This window comes from Argopecten irradians, unplaced genomic scaffold, assembly GCF_041381155.1.
Source record: "Argopecten irradians isolate NY unplaced genomic scaffold, Ai_NY scaffold_0045, whole genome shotgun sequence".
Classification (NCBI taxonomy): Eukaryota; Metazoa; Mollusca; class Bivalvia; order Pectinida; family Pectinidae; genus Argopecten; species Argopecten irradians.
Window position 1 is genome coordinate 14,288 of NW_027187512.1, and position 26,771 is coordinate 41,058.

Below are 26,771 nucleotides of genomic sequence, written 5' to 3' on the forward strand. Positions count from 1 at the left end.
GATGTAGAGTTGGTGACCGATATATCGAAACTGTATTGGTGAAGAGTTGGTGACCGATATATTGATACCGTATTGATGGAGAGTTGGAGACCGCTATATCGATACTGTATTGATGGAGAGTTGGAGACCGATACATCGATACTGTAGTGATGGAGAGTTGGTGACCGCTATATCGATACTGTATTGATGGAAAGTTGGAGGCCGCTATATCGATACTGTATTGATGGAGAGTTGAAGACCGCTATATCGGTACCGTATTGGTGGAGAGTTGGAGACCGATATATCGATACTGTATTGATGGAGAGTTAGTGACCGCTATATCGATACTATATTGATGGAGAGTTGGAAACCGCTAAATCGATACTGTATTGGTGGAGAGTTGGAGACCGCTAAATCGATACTGTATTGGTGGAGAGTTGGAGACCGCTAAATCGATACTGTATTGGTGGAGAGTTGGAGACCGATATATCGATACTGTATTGGTGGAGAGTTGGTGACCGCTATATCGACACCGTATTGGTGGAGAGTTGTTGACTGCTATATCGAAACTGTATTGGTGGAGAGTTGGAGATCGCTAAATCGATACTGTATTGGTGGAGAGTTGGTGACGGCTGTATTGATACTGTATTGATGGGGAGTTTGTGACCGATATATCGATACTGTATTGGTGGAGAGTTGGAGACCGCTTCATATATCGATACTGTATTGATGGAGAGTTGGTGACCGCTATAAGATTCTATATTGATGGAGAGTTTGTGACCGATATATCGATACTGTATTGGTGGAGAGTTGGAGACCGCTTCATATATCGATACTGTATTGATGGAGAGTTGGTGACCGCTATAAGATACTGTATTGATGGAGAGTTGGAGACCGCTAAATCGATACTGTATTGGTGGAGAGTTGGAGACCGATATATCGATACTGTATTGGTGGAGAGTTGGAGACCGCATATATCGATACTGTATTGATGGAGAGTTGGTGACCGCTATAAGATTCTATATTGATGGAGAGTTGGAGACCGTTATATCGATATTGTATTGGTGGAGAGTTGGTAACGGCTATATCGATACTGTAGTGATGGAGAGTTGGTGACCGATATATCGATACTGTATTGATGGAGAGTTGGAGACCGCTAAATCGATACTGTATTGGTGGAGAGTTGGTGACGGCTGTATTGATACTGTATGGGGAGTTTGTGACCGTTATATCGATACTGTATTGGTGGAGATTTGGAGACCGCTTCATATATCGATACTGTATTGATGGAGAGTTGGTGACGGCTATATCGATACTGTATTGATGGAGAGTTGGTGACGGCTAAATCGATACTATATTGATGGACAGTTGGTGACCGATATATCGATACTGTATTGGTGGAGAGTTGGTGACCGCTATATCGACACCGTATTGGTGGAGAGTTGGTGACGGCTATATCGATACTATATTGGCGGAGAGTTGGTGACCGCTATATCGATACTGTATTGGCGGAGAGTTGGCGACCACTATATCGATACTGTATTGATGGAGATTTGATGACCACTATATCGATACTATATTGACTGAGAGTTGGGGATCGCATGACATTTATCGCCATTCAGAATAAATCTACTAATGCCCTTAACACTCCCTCAACCATACTGCTTCCCCTTGCTTTTGTCGTATTTGGTCAGTCTTCCCCACTGCTTTCTATATACGCAATCTGATTAAAATACAGATCCTTATTATCATTACGTTAGATAAGAGGATCTGAGAAAACCCCATTAGGGGTCATGTCCAGGTGACCTTTGTAAATGACCAATCAAATTGCCGCTGGCAAAATTTTGACAGTGAATTTCAGGGGACGAAATAGTTTGAAAATCTGTCAGAATTATTTCCGTGTACGTAGTCATCTCGCCCAAAGAGCATAATAAAGCTAATTGTATTTGTATGTTGGGGCGAAATGGCGTTGTCAATTGACAGAACAACGTGCAGAAAATGCATTTGATCTGAATTACACGTGGTATAAAGGTCATCCGATCATGACCCTTAATTGGATTTTCTCAGATCCTCTATTGAACGTAGTGGTTTATTGGGATCTGTATTTCAATCAGATTGCTATATACGGAGTCTGCAATTACAAAGAACCTCTCCTGAAGCCAGGTGTACCTCCGTCAAGCAAGAAGAAAGGTTTTACTGAAACCTAATTGTAAAACGAATTGGGTCTATCATATTAAGCACGAACTTTGTAGTTTGGGATTTGGATATGTTTGGAAAAATCAATGTGTTATAAATGAAAATCATTTTTTTGCAAATATACCACCAACGTATTAATGATGTTTTTGTTCAAGAATTATATAGTGCGTTTGATGTATCTCCTAAATGTTATTTGTATAAACATATTGTTGATAATTTTTGTACACAGTTCTATTTAATTAAGCCTGTAAATCATAAATTCAAGAAGATTTTAAGCCAATTCCGTATGCAATGTCATAGTCTTAAAGGGACAATTCATTCTACGAGAACATTAAAATTTGTATATATATCGGAAAACCCCCAGTTCTAATGGAAATTAGATCAGTCGGTTTTACTGTGATATGTCAGAAAATCCCATGGTGGTGAAATGCGTGTGAAATGTTCAAACTCACTCGCTGTCCGCCATTACACATTGTGGTCGAATATGTTGTATGCCGAACCCAGTCCCTTGCTCGTAGAGTAATGCTACTTTTGTCTAGAACAGCTCAAATCGCACTGATAGAAGTGTGTTTACCTTATTAGGTGAATTGTCTTGCCTAAAAAATCATTATATCACCTCCACAGTGGTTATGTAGTTCATTTGTTTAACGTGCGTGACTTTGGCTCGGATATTGGTACAGCGTACATATTGTACCTGCTTAATCGTATTGATCAACGATTTGTAATTACCACGGTATCAATTAAAATACTAAACAATGACGTGGAATTCGTCAATATCTTATGTTATATGTTTCATAAGAAATGAAGAACAATACATTTATGCCATATTTTGCTTCTTGGTTATGTAAAAGAATTGGCGTTAGTGAATTGTCCCTTTAATATCGAATCCGGACGTTATAATAATATTCCTAGAAATCAAAGGACTTGTTCATTATGTGATAAAAATAACGTCGAAGATGAAGTACATTTTGTTCTTCTCTGTCCGGCATATTCTGAATTAAGAGAAAAATACATTAACAGATATTTTTTATCATAGACCAAGCGTGCATAAGTTTATAGAATTATTCTCTAGTAAAGATGTTAAAATTTTGAATATGTTGGGTAACTTTTTGTTTCATGCAACAGAGAAAAGAAAAACTCTGCTTACAATTAATTAAATGATAAAATTGCTTTTTATTTGCCGCCAGCATCAACGTGGGTTCTGTTGTGATCACGTCTTTTATACATATGTAGCTTATTAGTATATTGAAATACTGAAATATTGTCCTCCGCCATCTTATACTTGTATACATTGTATGTCATATTATAATGATAATAATTGTACTGTTCCCTATATGCTTGTTATGCATTTGGATGAAATTTGAAAAAAAACTTGTTAATACAACCCTATTAAAACTTATTAAGCTTTGCGCAATTTCTATGACCTTAGGCACAACGCCCTAGTTACCTAGATTGTTTCCTGTGTTTCCAGTAAATTGTCCTGTAAACTGACCACAAACCATTACAAGATTGTATCTACATGTAAATGACCCCAGGTGTTCGTGGGGTTCATTAAAGGCCCACTACCTTTCCGAAACGGCTTTTAATTTTTAAAATAGAAATGTAAAACGAGATTGATAATTTTGTAGAGTCGTAAAAGTTATCAACTTACCGGTAATGCTACACTTATCATCACCTTCTGAACAATTTAATTTAAATAAATAAAATGTTAATTTTCATAACGCGGGTCGTCTTATGTTTCCCGCCGTCGTCCTAAATGCCGCGCGGTAGTTGACTATCACTGCCCCAGAAGGCAAAACAGTAAAATGAAACTCAATTGTCATCAAATATAACGCAGGAAAACTTGCATAAGCTTCATGTTATAACCTCATCTTAGGCCATCGATATATATTTTCTTATGTTATCTATGATTTTTAGAAACCTTTAAATTTTGCTCCGGAAAGGTAGTGGGCCTTTAACGTTGCTGCCATTGCAATATGCACACTTGATGGTCCTTCCCTGTGATATGGACATCCACCGTCTGGCAGTTTGACGGAGTAGAACACACGAAGAAACTTCAGGTCAGTATTTAAGTTTTTTTTTATTTTTTTATTTTGATACAAAAGCATTCCTGTGCAAAGTTAAGGAGAATCTACACGTTACTTCTTACAACGTCTTCACTATGAACTTTAAATGTTCGGCATCGGACATTTATTTACAATGTAAGATAAAGGTGGTTGGAAGCCCTTTCAAATTACAATAAATGTAGACAACGATTTATGTAAAGATTGTAATTACACAAAAGAAGAGTTATCGATGATCAATAAAAAGTTCAATTCTTTGAAATTAGGATATCTCACCCTACATTGACATGAACATTATATATATAATCGAACATTAAGGGAAATGTAAGCAATTTCTTTATCAGTATCAAATCCGCAAGTCAGGGTTTCTGACTGCGTAACTCAGATCAGTGTATAACGTAATCAAAAGCCTTGGCTGGCGAAGATGATTCATTGATTATGCAGATTAGTATAAGTAAATAAATAAAAATAAATATGAATTAAACCGCAACACCTACATCGTTATCTCTCCCCAATAACTGATAAATAGTTAGTATGGTTACATTGTATTCCAGGTGAGCGACTGGATAATCTGCCGAGTTATATAGGGAAGTTTTAACCACCCACCTGGCTACAACGCACACATATATATGGACATTTATCTTGTGTGTATACATCCATACACTTGTGAGAGGGATTAATAATCCGGGGATATCCTTCCGGTGTAGCCGTTTGATAGATGTGCATGTAAAAATCTATGTACGCTGTATATTTCTTGACAGCTGACTGATAGTATTGAACGATTGCATATTTCTCCTGAAGACACATGCCAATGGATGCACACAATTGAAGTACATGAACTTGACTGGATAATCTTAAAGGTAATCGTTTCAACATTTTGTCTTTCCACTAATTCTTTCGAAAGAAACCTTTGAAAATGTAAACAACAGACAAAACTGAAAAACTTGTGGTAAATGTTATGAAAAGAACTAGCCCTTTACCCCTAAAGTACAAGATTAGGGTTAGGTTTTATCATTTATAGAATGGGCCGAGCGACAGAGGGTACACAAAGGACACGCACGGTCGCTATCTAAGTGATTAATGCATCTGTTTAAGTCAATACCTTGTCCTGTCCAGTAACACAAACGGACATATGTAGACTCTCTACCGGTCTCCAGAATACTGAAATCTCACTTATGTTAGCCTCTCTACCAGTCACCAGAATACTGAAATCTCACTTATTTAAACCTCTCTACCAGTCACCAGAATACTGAAATCTCACTTATTTAAGTCTCTCTACCAGTCACCAGAATACTGAAATCTCACTTATTTTAGCCTCTCTACCAGTCTCCAGAATACTGAAATCTTACTTCTTTAAGCCTCTCTACCAGTCTCCAGAATACTGAAATCTCACTTATTTAAGCCTCTCTACCAGTCTACAGACGAAAATCTCACTTGTCTCTAAAAGTCCGACTCTAGTTTCAAACCAAGGGGAGATGATCTACTTATCAGTGTTCCGTTGAGAAATTCTCAATATATCAGCAACTTGTAGGGTACATTTGTAGTGACATGTTTAGAGCATAGGGTATATTTACTTAGATTTGAACAACAGTGAGGCAAAGTTACATTCGAGACAACCTCGGTCGCTATCTCACCACCGAGTAATATGATATCTATATCAGTAACTTATGGATACAGACAAATTTATCATCTTTTTATTAGGACCAGCTGCTAAGTATACAAAGGAACGGCAGTTCCACTGTATATACGGTGTTTAATTCAATATTACACAACTTTTATGTACGTAACAATCGCTGAATAAACAAAAATATATTCTTTCACATATCATATCAAGTTATCCATCACATTTCCCCTAAATCAGATAATCGAATGTGGAAATACAGTGTATTGGGCCAAGACGGCAACGAGAAATCAAAAAGATAACTGTCTTTTTCCCAACAACCAGAATTTTACCATATTTTACCAGCAGCCTTCCACCTCTGGGTAACGAGTTTGAAAACCGCGTAATGCAGTTGTCAGGTGTTGAACGCTGGCAAACATGGTTTCGCTTAAATCGATAGCATAGAGTAAAACGTAAAGTTAATATCAGTCCCTTTCTATAAAGGGACTTAGTGTTATATTCTTTATACATGGAAATAGTTTCTCTAAACATTTATATATACAAGTCCTCTTCTGGAAGGGACCTAGCTTGATATGAGCAATGAATAATAACAAGTCCACATTACACCAGGAGTATTCTATATCATGGCCAACCATAGGTATTTAGCACGCTGGTAAGTCAAAGACCCACTATAGACTAATCTCTATATGTTAGTATATATAAAATATCAAAGAAACACAATTTAACAAAGCATGACAATTTATTGACTCGTGCCCTATCCGGGTCTCGAACTCACGATCTACGGCACCCAATCGCCTAGCCAAACATAGCTGCGCCTTCTACCTCTATGAGCCAGCACACTAACCAGTAATTTGACAAGTCCGTACGTCAGTTAGGAAGAAGAGAAACAACTTTTTATAAGATCCTAAATTTAGTTACCTTTTACGATCATGCAATAGGGGCAGCAGGTACATGCCACTAGTTAAAGAAAATCCTTGTTTCGGCCAACTCCTACAAGGGTATGCCACGTTACTGCCAACACTAACCAGGAATAGAACGGTCTCAGTCCTTGGTATGACCAATACTAACATGACTACAGCACTCGGCCACTCGCAGTGCGTGGATATGATATAACCCGAAATATTATGCCTCGGTGAAGTATGACACCCTGAGACAGTGTTACGCCTGTGCTATAGGTAGTGTGGTGCGGTATCAGCGCTGTTTCTCCCCCACATGAACGTCATGCTGTGTTCCCAATATTGATTATTGGCAGGCCGGATCACTTTGATATTGAGGATTAGGCACGCTCTCCCGTCTGACCAGCCAACGAAACACGCTATGGTCCACAAAGGGAGCAGACACTGCCTCGAGTGGTCAGCTAAACCACACACCTAATGAGTACAGACAGAATGATGGGCCACAGACCGTAATGGTTCTAAAAGCAGTCGTGATTTGATGGTACTGTGGCAAGCTTAGGATTGTCGGGTCGCTAAGCAACAGGCGGTTGGCAAGGTAAGCTCCTTCCGAAATACACTAGACTTATTTGACAAGACGTTTTACGTTTGGCGCTATGTACATGTTAAGTTATAGAGATTTCGAAAGCGTTGCTTTAACATCCGCACACCCTTGTATGTTGTACATAATATACACGTACTGAAGGACAAAGTGCAAATTGATAAAGCGCTCGCGAGGATCTCGAGGAACCCGTAATAGCATCAGCATCACTACACCCTATGGTACCACAGCACTAATGAATAGTGAATCATGTTGTATACGACGACTCGTTATCTGTATGTTGTAGACCAGGCCGAGATACACGTGCTCTGTTGTTTGTATATCTGGGTACGTTCACGTCTACAGTAGACATTAGTACACACCATAGATAACTCTGTGTTATAGACCTCTCTCTCTATCTGTGTCATCCACAACTGATATAGCTTCATTCATTAGGTTGAACTTTTTGCTGTACATATCAATAATTTATTGCTACAAATTTCATTCTGAATAGCGAACACTTTCGTATCAATAACGTCAGGAATTTACGTGTGAATAAGTCTATGTATGATGATAGTGGTAGAGGGCGTGGGGGGGTGTCGTTTAAAACCTTACCTTAAAACCTTATCACGTGGTGGTGGTGTAGTGGTGGTGGGCGCGCTCTACGTATACATTGTGATTTTATATGGCACACTGTGACCACAGTGAAATTTGTGTGAGACTGAAAGAATTGGACACTTTTTAGTTAGCAGAATCACAGCAGGATTCAATAGATCATCATCACCACGATGTCCTCATTCGTCCGTCCCCTCAGGGCACTGAGAACGGAGGCTAATGGGGGAGGGGGTGGGGGAAAGGGGAGAATAAAGGGCATGGGACACCCAACAGTACCTCCAGGACCCATTCTGACCTAAAGTGACGTTCTCCTCACAATGGATATTTGGTTAGATGACCATGATGGCCAATGATGTCAGTGATAAGTGGAAATGAACTATATCTTCAGGAAACGCAAATATAAGGTCAGAACTGGCTTCCCGCCAAATACCTGATAATCGAATACGTTACCTTATTTACTTAAGACAAGTAGTATATACATTGTACAGTAATGTAATGTATATATGTATAAAAGGAATACTTAATGTTTATACTGATAAGCTCAATGACCTGCTTGGCTCTTAGTATAATTGTGATGTACGATAGAAAAAGCCGTTAAGATCGAGCTGAAGCACGCAGAAAATACATGTATTCTCCGTCTAAGTATACGTAATGTCTCTATCGAGAATTGACTAAACCGATTCCATGGCAGCATCATATATATAATATGTTACAAACTGACAGAGGGGCTGCTGGATACATACACACTCTTTTTCGCTAGAGTTTCCACGTTTTTTCCGTGTCTTTGTATTTGTGAATATGACATTTTGATTAATTTTCAGTCATATACAATAACGCTTGTCACAATTCATTGTTAACAGCGATAAATATAAACGATTAATTGATATTTTTACGATATGTTTTTCTTCTACAAGAGAAGGGCTTGCTTGATCGATAACACGATGCTATACACGACTTGCCCTAAACGTCGTGATGTCTGTACCGATAACAGTAATTGACACGTGTTTTAGCCTTGTTATAGTGATGTATAATATACAGAATAGCATTTATCCTTAAGTACAGGCAATTCAATATCTAAAAACAATCATATATAGATGGAAAACATTTCTCAACTGTAACAAAATACAAGCAATTCAATATCTGGGGAGCCAAATATGGCAATACTCATTTGATGAGGAACATTTTTCATCTGTAATAGACAAATATGTTTTCTTTATATTATTCATTGAAACAGGCATGACGCATGGAAATCGGTTAAACTATTACTTTGCTACTATAGTCGAATTGTGATCGCCATTTCCGCACATTTTAAACGACCAGCCATAACAATATTTGCACACAGATTTATTCTAGAGGACTAAGAATGCATCTTAATACAAATACATGTATTGTAAAATTACAAATGAATACCAAACTCAGCATTGTTGACAGGTAATGATTAAGCAATAGTTGATCCCTCGTCTCTTTGCCAACGTTAAATGTGATTTCTTTCGCTGTATTGTAGAAGTCGTGAGTATACATATAGGAACTGTGTTCATTGATCATCCAGCTAGGTTAGATATCCAGCCTCGTCATAGTTTGTTCAAGTGACTGTTTTGAGATCTAACGACAATTTGTCAGAAATCGTTGGCTGTTATAGGAGCAGTAATTGCGCACACTTGGATGATTTCAGCGATCGGTACCGACACATGATGTCTTTTGCTGATTTTTGATGCTTTGAAACTAGGTTACCAGAAACATCGTAAAACAATAAAGAAAAATGTCTAAAGCCTGTAGAAAGTGTGTGGTATAACATGTCATTTCTCTAACCTCAATCTAAAATTAACTACTTTGGTCCTTTATTTCTTCTCTGGGTGGTGGTCTTATTGGAGAACGAATTCTGTAGTTGGCCTATACTACAGGTTAGACATGTATCTAAACATTCACCTAAAATCAACCCGAATGTCTATAGAATCATTAAGCCAGGGTTGTTAACAACTACTTAATGGCTGTAGGTCACTATATAGAAAGGCTTTCTACATTCAATAAACCACATCGTCAGGTCGTTAGTGTTAGAGATGCTTGTCTCGACTTGTGTTTCTTCGCTGATAGCTGTCCTTAGTCAATGTCAGTTTGGACACAGACTAATGGGCGTGATACAACACTGATTATGCTCCCATCACTTTAACATTTTACTCCGCTACTCCACTTCCTATTTTACTACTTTAAACTCGACCTATCGTGATTGGTTTAGACAATTATTTTACCATATACTCTACTTATTTGATGTCACACCAGTAATACAGTACCCACAACATAAGATTAATGCAAATGCCTTGACTTTACACTTACATCTATATACCAATCACATCGCAACAAAGAGTATTTACACGTTTGTTTGTCTGATTAATTAACGTCCTATTAACAGCTATGGTCATGTAAGGACGGTCTCCCATGTATGCGATGTGTTGCATGTATGTTGTGCGAGGTGCGTGTTTTGGGAGACTGCGGTATATTCATGTTGTGTCTTCTTGTATAGTGGGACTGTTGCCCTTTTTATAGTGCTATATCACTGAAGCATGCCGCCGAAGACACCAAGCAACACACCCCACCCGGTCACATTATACTGACAACGGGCGAACCAGTCGTCCCACTCCCTGTATGCTGAGCGCTAAGCAGGAAGCAGAAACTACCACTTTTAGAGACTTTGGTGTGTCTCGGCCAGGGGACAGAACCCAGAGCCTTCCTCACAGGGGCGAACGCTCAACTCAAGGCCAAAAGCGAGGCGGTGCCAAGGGAGGAATTAGGAAAGAAAAAATCAGTTAGGAAGAAGAGAAAAAGATAAGATCCTAAATTTAGTCGCCTTTTACGATCATGCAATAAGGGCAGCAGGTACAATTCTATCAACATCTTACTTGTTACTAGTGTTCCTGAGATATTATTTCAATAACTTATAAGTACATGTATATAACGGATTAGCTAGCAAGCACCGTAAGGAATACCTTCCAAACATAATCGGGAACAATCGATTATCATAACAATAATTATGTAGTTGCCAAAAGTGCAAGGCCAGATCTGGGTTCGAACCATGAACACTAGCCAGATGCTCTCTCCGGCCACCGAACTGATCCAGAACCGTGCTCTTCCCACCCTTTCCACCGCGCGTTCCATTTGCAGATTCGTACCAGTTGCCAAAACTATTTAGGTATTACTTTTATAGCCATTTTATTGTTAACACCGATTTCTTGACTTTTATTTTCGAAGCGTATCTTTCATATGGGTTTGGCAATCAAGAAAAAACTCAAACGTATCCATTTGACGTTGCCGTATCAATTTTAGTACAACTGTTACGAACCCGCAAATGGAAAGCACGGTAGTAGTCTTCGCCCCGACACATTACCCAGATTCGGGTATCCCTCTGTTTTTAAGTCTGCTCTCAATTCTTGAAACAGATACCAAATGCAAAAGTAGCGGAAAAAATGACGGATAAACCGAGGTTCAAGCCCGGTACCCTCCGAACAGCAGTCGGATGCTCGGACACAGACAACGTTTTTCCTCGAATTGAGCGCTCTGAGGATGGCTATGATTTCTGTTCTTTGACCGACAATCACCTTAGTCACTTGATTCTGCTTTGCGCTTAGCATAAAAGGAGCGAGGTACTGTGACCGAGTGGGATGTGTTTGTCTGTGTCTTTGACGACTAACGTCGGTGAGACAACACCGTAAAAAGGACAGTAGACCAACTATGACAAGGAGACACAACACGGGTAGCTTCCAAAACATACAGCTTATCATACATACTAATGCATGCAGTGGAATATAACCAAATATCTACAAAACGTGTGTTGTCCTGCTCAGGATAGGATCATTGGTTGTTTGCTTGAAATGTTGGTTTTGCATATTGTATGTAAATTCTTAATTTCCACAACATTAACCCATTATCTTTGTATGTTCCAGGGAACACAGGATGCAGACGATCTACCTGAAATGGTACGTGGTCGGTATAGCCATATCCCTCATCGCCTTCCTCCTGATCACTATTCATGTACACATGAACGACAACATTGTGTCACAGAAACTCACTCACAGGAAACTGCAACCGATACGAAAAGAAAAAAGAGTTACAAATATCGAGTCTTCTGAGAAAGATGAGCACAATGAATACATCAAATCTAAATTAACAGAAGCTGCAAAACTGGTCAAGTTGGCGAAAGTTCATGCACGTGGAACTAAATCTGGAGATGCTCTGAGGAGGACCGTCCGTGTTCTAGACGACATGTTACAGTCGTTCGGTTTGGATTTTTCGACAGTGACTCGCCGGACAGTTAAACAACCATACAACGTTTGTCCAGAGATTTACAAAGGGAGTACATTCGGATACCCTTTCTTTTACCGAGGGTTCGAACAAAGCAATTGTAGCTATCGGGTAGCTGAGGAAAAGCTTGTTACCATAGTGATACAACTTGACAATTTTCGAGTAGAAACTATTAGCCAACTTTTAGATGATATTATCAACTACAATAGAAACATATCTGTAGTCGTTGGTGCTAAAGTATCTGAGCTACCTCAGTTCAAAAATGACAGATATTCTCAGATCCTATTCAAAACTTACAAAACCACAACAAGTAAGGGTCGAATTTGGAATGACATTATTGAGCATGTGCAAACACCCTACGTATTAGTCGCTCGTGATTTAATCCGGTTTGATAACGACACCCGAATACATCGTCTTATCCGGGAGATAGAGCGCCTTCAACTTACTTCCGCTGGCGGTGCATCTCGGGATTCCAATGGCTTCTGGAAATTAGGTTGTCTACAACGAGCTTACAAGAACTACACACTTGTGTATGAAGAAGGTTATCAGGAATCCATTCACGAGTGTGTATTTTGTGACCATATTGAAAATTCATTTGTTATAAGTAAAACATTAATTTCCAAGTTTAAATTTGATGAGAGTTTATCACAAGAAGGAATGTGGGAAGACTTTTTCCTGCGGGCTGAAGGGGAGTCTGTTGTTTGTCCGGATTCCATGTTTTACGCCAACAGGACTATCAGAAGTTCGAGAGTATTGGATTGGAAGGAATTCGGTGGGAAATACCAACTGAGAATGATGAAATTTGTATCTTCAAAGTTTGAAGTGGATTTTAATTGTCCTAAACCAATTAAGTGTTTTTTGGGAACAGGGTTTTCCGTAACGTCATGTTGTTTGGAAGAGCTGGCAAATTTAATAACCTTTATAATGAACGCTTGCGAAAAAGCAGGAGCGATTTGTGAGCTTCAGGAGGGTACATTACTCGGGGCAGTCAAACTAAATAAAGTGTTGCCGTGGGAACGGGACGCTGATATAACCTTCCTCACTGCTAATTACTCACAATTACAGAAATTAAAGGCTACTTTTGAGTCTGCAGGATATGCTTTTCGTGACGGCTCTGCCTTGTGGTGTTGCGCTGACAACCGCACGGCCGGCGGCAAGTTCAGAATTGGAAGCGGACATTGGCATGCCGAATTATATGGCCAACACATAATGGATTCAGAATTACTAATGCAGAACTCTATAAAGCCGACAAAAGTGCTATTAAATGGAAATTGGGTGAACGTGCCTAGAAATCCAGGGTTACATGCGAGAAACAGATACGGACACGAAATATACGCTCATGCACAACACTGGATTGTGACTGGGAAATCATCAGGCTGGATCAATTACGATACGTCCTCTTTCACGAACTGTCACAAATCAGGTGATCACAATTGTTTAGATCGTTACAACAGTGACGGCAACTTACAATTTACAGATCCGATACCTTAGTGTGTCGTCTGAACACGTCACAAACACACGAATGCCGAGATCATACGCGGTATCGCACAGAGTTAAAGTATCACTATAATAATGTACCGTGGTGTACATGTCATTTAGGGCAACATTAGATGTGGCGCTTTTACATCTCGCCTCCACAACACGTGAAGACATGTGTGGACATGTCCTTGACGCCATGATTGATTAATCGAGAAGAAAATTAGATTATCCAAGGGGGACATAACATACAACTATTGATAAATAACACACATAATGTCGACTGTCCAATGTTTAGTAGTGTTTATTTAATGAGTGGGACACTTGCTCTTTCGTGCGGTATCATATCTTTGATTTTCATCGGTTATCAATATCTCGTTCCCGTGGTTTATAAAAATTAGACTTTGAAGAATACAAGGTTGTGATTCAGGTAGTGGTTGTAGTATGTGTGGGTCAGAAATCCATTCCTTTTGTTCATTCTGCATACTGTGATAAATCCTATTTTTATGTGACTTACTCTTACTATACATATGTATTTGATATGCCGGTTATTTATCATGTTAGTAAACCAACTAAGCTGGAGCTTAGGGTATCAGAAGGTGGACCATGTGAGTGTCCAGTGAGACTGAGGTCTAGTATGCCTAGAGAGCCGAAGGTTACTGGATAACTTCGCGAGCAATAGCATTTCTAATAGACATTGCAAGCGAACCAAGCGCCCAATAGGGCTGAGCTCAGTTCAGGCGAACCCTGCGAGTACCTGATGGGACTGTGCACTCAATATATTTGTAAAACCAGGAAAATTGGGATTGAGCAAAAGCATATAGAGATATATCGCGAGTGCTCATTGGGGTTTGATTCTGGTAAATCGAGTGCTTAGGGAGATCCAACTTCTAATATATCAAGAGAACCATCCGATTATTCATTGGCTCTCGTTATGTAGGTAAAAGTTTATCAGTAAACCGTATGTGTATCAAATGGGTTTTGATATAATTTTTGGACCGTGATGTAAGCTCCAAATGGGTCTGCTTTTATCCTTGATGATGTTGAGTATATATGTGATGAGGAACAGTGAGTGCAAAATAAACTGTACAAATGCCGAACATATATTACCCGGGGACCATGTGAATGCTGTTCGGTATGGGTAAATCTATTGGAATGTGAGAGTGGCCGATCGGGATGATGGAATTTGGGGAACCTCCAATATACAAATATGTTCAGAGTTCCATGGGGTCGTGAGTGTCAAATTTATGGGTCAAGTTTCATGAACATACCTTAACTCATTGAAACTCCTCAGCTTAGAATTCTCCATAGAAAAGCGTTGCATATATAAGTTTAGAAACTTGTATTCATTTATGCTATATTTTAAGAATGTTCGTGAAACTGGACCCTGGGTATACTAGTATTTGGATGACCTTGGCTAAGTGTTCTTTGGGTCTGATGTATTTAAGGAACAATGGTTCTGGCTATATCTGGGATGTGAGGAGCGGTTGGGGATGGAGGAGGAGTTGGCAATTTGGACTAGGTATATTTAGGGATCATGGGAGTGTGTGTGAGGGACAACATATACATATCATTGCCAAAAGAAGCTGTATGTCGGTTGAAAGTTTGGATGTGTTGCTAGTAAGTGGGCTGGCTTGGTGTCTAGTAGTGCCTCCATTACTGTATCATGAATGTCCAGTGAGCTGGCTCTTTCACTGGTTTGGGTGTGTTACTAGTACGTGGGCTTGGTGTCTAGTGGTCTCCATTACTGTATCATGAATGTCCAGTAAACTGGCTCTTTCACTGGTTTGGGTGTGTTACTAGTACGTGGGCTTGGTGTCTAGTAGTCTCCATTACTGTATCATGAATGTCCAGTGAGCTGGCTCTTTCACTGGTTTGGGTGTGTTACTAGTACGTGGGCTTGGTGTCTAGTGGTCTCCATTACTGTATCATGAATGTCCAGTAAACTGGCTCTTTCACTGGTTTGGATGTGTTACTAGTACGTGGGCTTGGTGTCTAGTAGTCTCCATTACTGTATCATGAATGTCCAGTAAACTGGGTCTTTCACTGGTTTGGGTGTGTTACTAGTACGTTGGCTTGGTGTCTAGTAGTCTCTATTACTGTATCATGAATGTCCAGTGAGCTGGCTCTTTCACTGGTTTGGGTGTGTTACTTGTACGTGAGCGTGGTGCCTAGTGGTCTACATTACTGTATCATTAATGTGCAGTGAGCTGGCTCTTTCACTGGTTTGGTTGTGCTTAAAATATGTAAAATAAAACAACGAAATCCACAAAAATTGTTGTCATCTCTCGTGTCTTCCGTCACTCAAAAGACTTCATACAAACGTTCACCAAGTGGAAAGCTACATAGAAAGTTCATAGAGGAAGCACAATCGAGACATAAGAAAAAGTAATCCGCATCTGCAGTGGGTTTTCTAGAACGCAGAAAATTTTGAATTAGAGACGTTTTTGGTTATAGTTGATGTTATCTTTGGAACAGTTTTGGTATATTATGTATGAAAAGATGCCTCTAGAAATTACATATTACAGGATGTTTTAAGCTGACACTTGAACTAGGAAGTGTCGTTTTTGCAGAGTGCCAGAATAATACAAAAATAGCGTGGAAGATAATGTGTAGATTGTGTAAACTAAGAACAAGACAGAGAGATGCTCAAGAGGTATGCGAATGTTAGTAAGCGATCCTTTGTAGTACAGTATATCATGTCCGTCATGGTACGGTGTCTGAAACACAATTGTACGATCTGTAGGACGTACACAGTAACCCTAGTGAGAAAGATGTAGAAGATTACCTGAATTAGACTACCACACAAACCCGGGCCTAGCTCAACATGAACTAAATAAGAATAGAAGATGAGAGGTACCAGTGTGCGGTTCCCTACGTCCAAGCTAATAATTTAATACCTTCCCATCTGAAGATGATATTTAGATTCTTCTAGTTCAAAGGCTGGAATACTCCATTTGGGGATTTCAGGGGTGAATGCGTTAAAGTTCCAATAGATGCACATATTAAATAACTTGGCAGCAGCTTTATTAAGTGTACCGCAAACTCGATCCCATTTACAGTACGTGAATGTCTTGTTATGTCATGTCTTCACGCGGATGGGGGCTACAGAGCTAAGATCCGTAGTCAGTCTGTCAAACGACAGCGTTTCACCGCCTCATGCGTTTGGGTGAATGGGATAAAAACGATAACCGATGACAACTGCTGCATGAGAGTGGATCAAGAACCAACTTCTGTTGTCAGTCAGTGAACACCTTAATGTATTCGTTTGTTGTATCTTCAGTCATTATTTCATACAACAGTTTAGATTACTGAGGACAGTATATAGGGATTGAATGTATTTTTCTAATTTTCATAGCGGCTATGAATAGCAGAAGCTATCAACATATCCCATGGAGCGCATTAGCGCTCATCGCGATCGGATGATATGTATTTAAGATAATGACACCCATATACGACGAAAAACGAGAATAATGGAACAGCTGGATGACGAAGTCGTTCCACAACGTCGCGTTTTCAAGCTTCCGCCTTCCGGTCGACCTTTTTTTTTTTTGCAAATGACAAACGTAAAAAAAATATAGTTAAAATAATATTTGATTGACTTATTACAGTGAACCGTAGTTGATTCCATATCAAGAAATAACACATTAGGTATCATACATTAAATATTTTTGGGGGACTATTTTTTATTGATGTGAAACTGGCGCATTGTTTGAAATCAGCTGATCGATGCACGAGAATCGTTGTATTAATAGTGTTTTCATTGGCAAATGTTTGTTTTTGTCAGTTGGTTGATTCATATAGTGACGAAACACTCAGAATATAAATATAAAGAAATGTTTCGTAGCTTGTTGGTTGGTTGGTCGTCCTATAACAACTAAGGTAATTCACAGACCTTCTGTCCTGTATACAATAGGCTTCGCGTGTGTCAGTATGAGTATTTCATGGGAGGTTGCAACTTCGCTAGCCAAGGGTATAAGCCGATACTCTGCTTTTACCCTTGGCATATCTGACTTCAGAACGGGTAGTCCCGCACTGCGCCACCTGCTGGATCACCGCAGTTGCGTCCCTTCCATTTACGTAATAAGCAACCAATTAAAAAACTCGTATCATTGTTGTATGGGTGAAAAAATGGCAGCGCCCTATGAAACACGCGTGTTGTTTGCGACAGATTCAAAATACCAAAGATGAACATGTGTGTGAGTCATTTGTTTATTAGTGAGTTCGGACACCAGTTTTTGCGTTTCATGCAGAAGTTCTGCAGTGTCCAATTTTGTAACGAGATCGTAGTATATCTTTTAATTGTTTAATTTGTGAAACATAAACCACGCACGTACTTTCCAATCTGTTTGGAGAGCAACGTCTCCAAGACGTTCATTTAGCTGGTATAAAACATCTAATTGATTAAATAGATAGTAATATAATTTCGCTAGGAGTTGATGTTGACAGATATGCCTGATGCCTCATTATACAAATGTAGGTCACTATACTACCGCTTCAGTTCAGTTTTGTTGACAAATCAAAGCTGCGTTTTCATTGGTCGCCTGAACCTAGCCGCATCCAATCAGAATTTGAAAGCAAAAACACCTGTTCTGAAGTGAGATATGCCAAGGGTAGTAGGAAGAGAATCGGACTTAATACCCTTGGCTAGCGAAGTTGGGGAGGTTGCGGCATATCCATGTTGTGTCTCCCTGTGATAGTGAAAATAAATTCTTGTCCATTCCACAGTGCTATCTCATCGTAGCTCGGCTTTGGATTAGTTTAAGACTAACAGTAGAATCTGTGCCAAGTGTTTTTAAAGGCCCACTACCTTTCCGAAACGGCTTTTATTTTTTAAAATGGGAATGTAAAACAAGATCGATAAATGTGTAGTGTCTTAAAAATAATTAACTTACCGTTAATACTACATTTATCATCACCTTCTGAACGATTTGATTAAAATAAATAAAATGGTTATTTTCATAACGCGGGTCGTATTATGTTTCCCGCCGTCGTCCTAAATACCGCGCGGTAGTTGACTATCACTGCGCCAGACGGCAAAAAAGGGAATTGACTCTCCACTGATTTCATATATTACGCAGGAAATCTTGTATATGTTTGGTGTCGTAACCTTATTTTAGGTCATCGGTATGCATTTTCTGATGTTATTAATGTTTTTTAAGAAACCTTTATATTTTGCTCCGGAAAGGTAATGGGCCTTTAAAGCATTCTATAAAGTGTGTTGTAGTTCTATGTGGTAATCGAGTACTAAAATCAGAGTGAGTCTGTGATGGAACTTCCTACTTACTTCTTAGTCCCTCATACATCCTCTGATGAATGTTAGACTACAACGTGTAACCTTAAGTTGGTCAGATGACTAGGTGTTCTGTTGTGATCCAGTAAGTGACAACCAGCTGACTTGATTGGGAACAAACAAGTAAATGTTGACCATTCATCAGCTACAAATCATTATCACATGGCATCAATTGATCCTTTGACGTCAGTGGTGGAGCACACTTAACAAGACAATACGTAACATATTACTATCCTGATAGTACTAGTTGAGCGACACCTGAAGGAGTGTCGCGGATGAAATGAAGAGAGAGAGAAATGGGAGGTAACTCTTGTTGTTATTCTTAAACGGGACCAATTTCATTAGGTTATGAAAAATATACCAGAGTTTGAAGTCATATCAGGATTTTAGTCTATTTGACCCGTGTGACCTTGAATAAAGGTCAAGGTTATTTATTTAAAAAAAAACACTTGGTAGTTCATTATATGATATGTACTGGCAGTTAACCTGAAAGATACATTTTAATTAATTTTCTATAAAAACACCAACAAAGGAAGGTAATTAAAAAATGAAAAATTCTATTAAGCTACATCCTCAATACTCCATGAATTACTGTCACTGACGTATTATCCACCCCTTGACTATATCATAGTAAAATTGAAGCCACTTCAGAAAAAAACAAGAAGCCCATGGGCCTTAACGGTCATCTGACTATTAGCACAATACAACATAGTCGTTTCAAGATTTTAGCCTTTTCGAACGCATCAAAGTCATTTTTGAACAAACTTGGTAGCCCTTTATCACAGCATGCTACAGGCCCAATATGAGTATCCTATGTCTTTCGGTTCTTGAAAAGTTATTTAAAGATTTAAGCCTATTTGACTCCTTTGACCTTGAATGAAGTTCAAGGTCATTCATTTGAACAAACTTGATAGCTCTTCATCCCAGCAAGCCACATGCCCAATATCAGGTGTCTAGACCTCTTAGTTATTCACAGGAATTTGTTTATAGGATTTCAGCCTATTTGACCCCTGTGACCTTGAATGGAGGTCAAGGTCATTAATTTGAACAAACTTGGTAGACCTTCATCCCAGCAAGCCACATGCCCAATATCAGGTGTCTAGACCTCTTAGTTATTCACAGGAATTTGTTTATAGGATTTCAGCCTATTTGACCCCTGTGACTTTGAATGGAGGTCAAGGTCATTAATTTGAACAAACTTGGTAGACCTTCATCCCAGCATGCTACAGGCCCAATATCAGTACTCTGGGCCTTCTGGTTCTTGATAAGAAGTTGTTTATATTTTTTTTAGTCTTTTTGACCCCTGTGACCTTGAATGAAGGTCAAGGTCATTCATTTTAACAAACTTGGTAGTCCTTCATCCCAGCATGTCACAGGCCAAATATCAGGTCTCTAGGTCTCTTAGTTATTCACAAGAAGTCGTTTTAAGATTTAGGCTTATTGACCCCTGTGACCTTGAATGTAGGTCAAGGTCATTCATTTGAACAAACTTGGTATCCCTTCATCCCAGCATGCTACAGGCCCAATAGCAGTACCCTGAGCCTTCTGTTTTTGGTAAGAAGTCGTTTAAAGATTTTAGCCTTTTTGACCCCTGTGACCTTGAATGAAGGTCAAGGTTATTCATTTGAACACGCAAACGTGATAGCCTTTTATCCCAGCATGCCACGGTTCCAATATCAATCTTAATTATTCACAAGAAGTTGTTTAAAGGATTTTAGCCTATTTGACCCCTGTGACCTTGAATGAAGGACAATGTCATTTATTTTAACATGGTAGCCCTTCATCCCAGCATGCTACAGGCCAAATATGAGTACCCTTGGCTTTCTGGTTATTAAGAAGACGTTTTTTGAATGAAAAGTATAGTATTTTGTTAGGTCGAACATAGTCCTTACTAGTGGGGCAACATCTTAAGGGGATCGTGTTGCATATGAAATGAGAGACATAAAGGACCACAACTCTCGGTAATTCTTCAAAAGAAGTAATTTGAAGTTTTTCTTGTAAAACATAATTTCTTGATGTAATACTTACCATAACTTTACAGAGTCCCACCCTCTTTTTGGTTTCAGTCCAATATTATTGCCTCCCCTTTTCTCTATATCGAATACCGCGCAAATGTGGCTTTATGCATAAAGGAGCATGTATTTCTGGTCGCGTGTAGGTACGACAGGTTGGTAAGAGGGTCCTGCTATGGGAGGTCTATGGGGTTTAATTTTGTTCATAATTATATGATTGATAATCCATGGTATACCTTGTTAATAAGAAAAAGAAATTAACTATTTTGATACTTTGGTACTTTTGTTTTATATATTTTTATTATTATTATTTAGCATTTACATGTATGAATAGATTTAATGCAAAGATATTTCTTATTGATGAAGATAATTTAGTATTCCCAAAAAACCAGTGTGTCCAAGTGTTATTTATTAAAGACGAAAAAGTGCCAAAAGCAAAATAGCAAATAATTTTTAGTGGTACAATAGTGAAAACCTTAACCGAAATGACTTAAATTTTTAAAATGTAATTGTATATTGAAAAGAGAAATTTGGCTACTCATTTTCGGAATAGATATAAATATATAAAAAGAAAACAATTCCAAATTTAGTTGGGTCTTTCAAATGCTCGAAACTGAAGAGGCTGTTGAGTTGAGTGTTTGACATTCAGTACATTTAATGTTTAAAACCTTGCTGTTATTATGCCTCCCTTCCTTATAATACAGTACAGTAACTAATATATGCTAACGTTACTGGCAGGCGACCAGTTCTCACCATCGCATCTGTATCTGTACGATTTCCACGCAAATTTAGTCAATAAAGCCTTCTTCTGATAGAAACACTATCATATTAATTTCCACAAAAAATTGTCACAAAATTCGTCTGTGATCATAAATGTACATATCCTTTGGACGGCCGTAACGTATTTATGCGTAATTATTCATTTGCCCCATTTCATGCACCCTTCTGGAGCCCCACTGAGACCGTTGAAAAACTAAATACTAGTTTTTTTAAAAGGAGATGTTCATCCCTATATAGCATGACAATATTGATGCAGTCATTGCATCAGTGACGTCACAAATCACCTTTGAACATGCCCAAATAAGTCAACAAGAGGCCCATGGGCCTTAACGGTCATCTGACTCATTGCACAAAACAACAAAGTCACAGTATAAAGTATTGTTTAACGATTAATATAAACAATACAAGGAACTCCTTAGTTGAATATGTAAGTTTCTGAAATAGGTAAATGTCATTCGTTGAACAAACTTGGTAGCCCTTCATCCATATATGGTTGTAACCCATTTACGGATTCTAAAGCCAAATTTCAGCAAAGCTTCCATTTTGGACATCCGCCATACTATCCCCATGGGTCTTAGCTCGGTCCTTTACAAAATATGATTGTCCTCACCTAAAGTTCCCCTTCAGAATCAATTAAAAACCCTATAGACCAATTTTCCTTGAGATTGGAGACCGAAATCTGAAAACAGGAAGTGGGCCAGCTAAATTTAAGAAAATTTGCCCTTTTGGGGCCCCTCACCTCAGCCCCTAGGGGTCGGACCAGACTCATATATATAAAATACGATTGTCCTTCCCCAATGATGTTTCACACCAAATATGGATGAAATCCATCCAAGGATGAAGGACTAGTAGGATTTTAAAGCTTAAATTAAGAAAATTTCCCCTTTTTAGGCCCCGTCCCTCTGCCCCTAGGGGTCGGACCAGGCTCATTTATATAAAATATGATTGTCCTTCCCCAATGATGTTTCACACCAAATATGGATGAAATCCATCCAAGGATGAAGGAGGAGTAGGATCTAGCTTAAATTAAGAAAATTTGACCTTTTGGAGCCCCGCCCCTCTGCCCCTAGGGGTCACCAGGCTCATTTATATAAAATATGATTGTCCTTCCCCAACAGTGTTTCACACCAAATATGGATGAAATCCATCCAAGGATGAAGGAGAAGTAGGATTTTAAAGCTAAAATTAAGAAAATTTGCCCTTTCGGGGCCCCACCCCTCAGCCCCTAGGGTTCGAACCAGGCTCATTTATATAAAATATGATTGTCCTTCCCCCAATGATATTTTACACCAAATATAGATGAAATCCATTCAAGGATGAAGGAGGAGTAGGATTTTAAAGCTAAAATTAAGAAAATTTGCCCTTTTTTGGGCCCCATCCCTCAGCCCCTAGGGGTCGGACCAGGCTCATTTATATAAAATATGAATGTCCTTCCCTAATGATATTTCACACCAAATATGGATGAAATCCATCCAAGGATGAAAGAGGAGTAGGATTTTAAAGCTTAAATTAAGAAAATTTGCCCTTTTGGGGCCCCACCCCTCAGCCTCTAGGGGTCGGACAAAGCTCATTTATATAAAATATGATTGTCCATCCCCAATGATGTTACACACCAAATATGGATGTAATCCATCCAAGGATGAAGGAGGAGTAGGATTTTAAAGCTAAAATTAAGAAAATTTGCCCTTTTGGGGCCCCACCCCTCAGCCCCAAGGGGTCGGACAAGGCTCATTTATACAAAAATATGATTTTCCTTCCCCAATGATGTTTCACACCAAATATGGATGAAATCCATTCAAGGATGAAGGAGGAGTAGGATTTTAAAGCTTAAATTAAGAAAATTTCCTCTTTTGGAGCCCCGCCCCTCTGCCCCTAGGGGTCGGACCAGGCTCATTTATATAAAATATGATTGTCCTTCCCCAACGATGTTTTACACCAAATATAGATGAAATCCATTCAAGGATGAAGGAGGAGTAGGATTTTAAAGCTTAAATTAAGAAAATTTGCCCTTTTTTGGGCCCCATCCCTCAGCCCCTAGGGGTCGGACCAGACTCAATTATATAAAATATGAATGTCCTTCCCCAATGATGTTTCACACCAAATATGGATGAAATCCATCCAAGGATGAAAGAGGAGTAAGATTTTAAAGCTTAATTTAAGAAAATTTGCTCTTTTGGGGCCCCACCCCTCAGCCCCTAGGGGTCGGACAAGGCTCATTTATATAAAATATGATTGTCCATCCCCAATGATGTTTCACACCAAATATGGATGAAATCCATTCAAGGATGAAGGAGGAGTAGGATTTTAAAGCTAAAATTAAGAAAATTTGCCCTTTTGGGGCCCCACCCCTCAGCCCCAAGGGGTCGGACCAGGCTCAATTATATAAAATATAATTGTCCTTCCCCAATGATGTTTCACACCAAATATGGATGTAATCCGCTCAAGGGTTAAGGAGGAGTAGGCTTTTGTATAAATAGTCTTACGCACGACGCACGGCGCACGGCGCACGGCGGACGGCGCACGGCGCACGACGACGGACGAAACACGATGACAATAGGTCATCCTGACCTTCGGTCAGATGACCTAAAAATTGAGGTCTGAAATCCGGATTTAAGTGTGTGCCCGGAAACCTGTCGTTGTGAGCTTAATTATCAAGATACAGACAGGCAGATGATCTTAAACGATAGAAGAGATATCAAAGTAATAGAAAATAGAGAGAAAGGGAAAAGGAAGGGGGAAATAGCACCGATTCCCACGCGAGGTTTCTGCCTCCCATGACCCGTGCGTTGTGACCTTTAGGGGACTTCCGGTGACTGTTTTTGCTTGTTTGTTGTGTGTACTGTTTGTTATCATCGTGAAAATGGCATCAAACCGAAATTTAGATGCAAACTGCTTTCATAGATGGCATTTGTAATAACCTACTATCAAAACTGAGTCAAGTTCGAATCCTGCCGGCCGTCGAAAGGATATGCGATGGCGAGAATTGGTACCCGGCGGCGAGAACTGGTAGCTTGCCAGTAGGCAATGTACATTGGCGGATCGCCAGCTGTCAATCAAATTGCTTAGTACCGCCCCTCCGACATGACAGCCATTTGTTTACGTCAACACTGTACGGTAGACTTGTACGTCGTGTGTAATTTGACAAGAGATCCCAGAGGAATCTTGGCGCCCACCATAGAATGATCTATGTCTGACAATGGAAAGAAGGATCTTTTCCCTGCTTTTCAAACTTTTTTCAAAATATACAACATATGACATTTAAGACAGATCGCTTTATTGCTTTCTGAGATTCAGCGGTGAAGTCCAAATAGGCGACAGGTTGGCCATCTTGTTGACCAATCAGTCCCAAAGATACTAGCCCAAGGGGAAACTACGCATGAAATATGAGAGATATCCATTCAGTAATTGCAGACAAATAGCGATAACTATCAAAATCCAAGATGGTTGCCTGGCAGCCATCTTGTTGACCGATCGGTCCCAAAATGCAATATGCACAGCTAGGGTCCTAGGGGAATCTACATATGACATTTGAGAAACATCCCTTCAGTACTTTCTGAGAAATAGCGGTAACAAAATTTAACTATCAAAATCCAAGATGGCCGCCAGTCGGCCATCTTGTTGATCGATCAGACCCAAAATGTATAATGCACAACTAGGGTCCTAGGGGAATTTACATATGAAATTTGAGAAACATCACTTCAGTGCACTCCGAGAAATAGCGGTAACAAACTGTAACTACCAAAATCCAAGATGGCCGCCGGTCGGCCATCTTGCAGACCGATCGGTCCCAAAATGTGATTTGCACAACTTGGGTCCTAGGGGAACCTACATATTAAAAATAGAGAAAGATCCATTCAGTACTTTCTGAGAAATAGATGGTAACAAACTTAAACTATCAAAATCCAAGATGGCCGCTGGGTCAGCCATCTTGTCGACTGATCGGTCCTAAAATGCAATATGCACAACAAGGGTCATAGGGGAACCTACATATAAAATTTGAGAATGATCCCTTTAGTACTTACTGAGAAATAGCGGGTAACAAGAATTGTTAACGGACGGACGGATGACGGACCACGGACGAAAGGCGATTTGAATACAGATGGTGGGCTAAAAATACGGGCTTGCGTTGGCGATGGGACAAATATAACAGCAGCAATCGACATCCTGGTAAATAAGTTGGAAATGCTTTTATTAAAACCCTTTCCTGAACCTGGAAGATCAATGGAAAAGTGGAATAAAAACGCCCGAGGCAACAGCTGATGTGCTGAAAGAGGGTACGTCCCTGTCATGTAGGAAACTGCTGTCCCTTTCTAATAATATTGATCATATCCATTGTCAAGCTACTTGATTTTTCAGGTTTGTCTTCTTTAGTTGTCACTTATAATTAGTTTACGGTTACATCATGCCTGCCATTGTCGCATATTGCATGGACGTGTCACTTTCCCGTCACCAAGTTACAGTTTGCTCGGTGCTATTTTTAGACTGCAGCTGGTCAACAAAAACGTGTGTCATCTGATAATGGGTATGGTTTACTATGTTAGTATACTAGTCGGGTAAAACACATTTTAAAACTATCCATTCCAATGTTATACAGCCATACCAACTTCAATTATTAAGATAATTCAATGTCTTAACCATTTTCAACAAATGTGTATAGTAGTACTGTGACTGTGTTCCAAATTTCATGAGAATAGCTTTGTTGATTGTTTTTGAGTTATACAAAAAGGAAATGCTGAAAAGGACCCATTTTTCGACGTTATGCTGTTGCACTTAAAAAAACATGCGTTTGCCAGACCAAATAAACACATTAGAGAAAAGATAAAATGCAAAAATTAAAACAAAACCAAATAGAATATTCCTTTACGAATCAAATGATGTATCATTTAGAACAGTACAATAAAAAATGGCGATGAAAATGTAATTTGTTACAGCTACCTGCTTCGTTATGTTTTTCACCTTTCAAAACTTGC

The 26,771-nt window shown here is 39.3% G+C and overlaps 2 protein-coding genes across 3 annotated transcripts in view; one reads left to right on the forward strand and one right to left on the reverse strand.

Moving 5' to 3' along the window:
• Positions 1 to 8,236, reverse strand: part of LOC138311548 (uncharacterized) — a 22,067-nt gene extending 13,831 nt beyond the window's left edge. Inside the window, exon 1 of the mRNA XM_069252858.1 lies at positions 8,117 to 8,236. Within this exon, the coding sequence (XP_069108959.1) occupies positions 8,117 to 8,236 (120 nt within the window). The remainder of the gene's footprint in view (positions 1 to 8,116) is intronic.
• On the forward strand, positions 4,832 to 15,341 carry LOC138311546 (uncharacterized). Of its 2 annotated transcripts, none has more exons than XM_069252857.1 (2): positions 4,832 to 5,098; positions 11,883 to 15,341. In XM_069252857.1, the coding sequence occupies exon 2, from the start codon at positions 11,893 to 11,895 to the stop codon at positions 13,729 to 13,731; it is 1,839 nt and encodes a 612-aa protein (XP_069108958.1). In that variant the 5' UTR covers positions 4,832 to 5,098; positions 11,883 to 11,892; the 3' UTR covers positions 13,732 to 15,341. The 2 variants fall into 2 exon arrangements, with proteins under 2 accessions (XP_069108958.1, XP_069108957.1); XM_069252856.1 differs by lacking the exon at positions 4,832 to 5,098 and adding an exon at positions 6,891 to 7,350.
• Positions 15,342 to 26,771: the final 11,430 nt, after the last annotated feature.

Bases quoted from the DNA above. Each gene is read 5' to 3' on its own strand.
- LOC138311546 (XM_069252857.1), top strand. From the start codon at position 11,893: ATGCAGACGATCTACCTGAAATGGTACGTGGTCGGTATAGCCATATCC.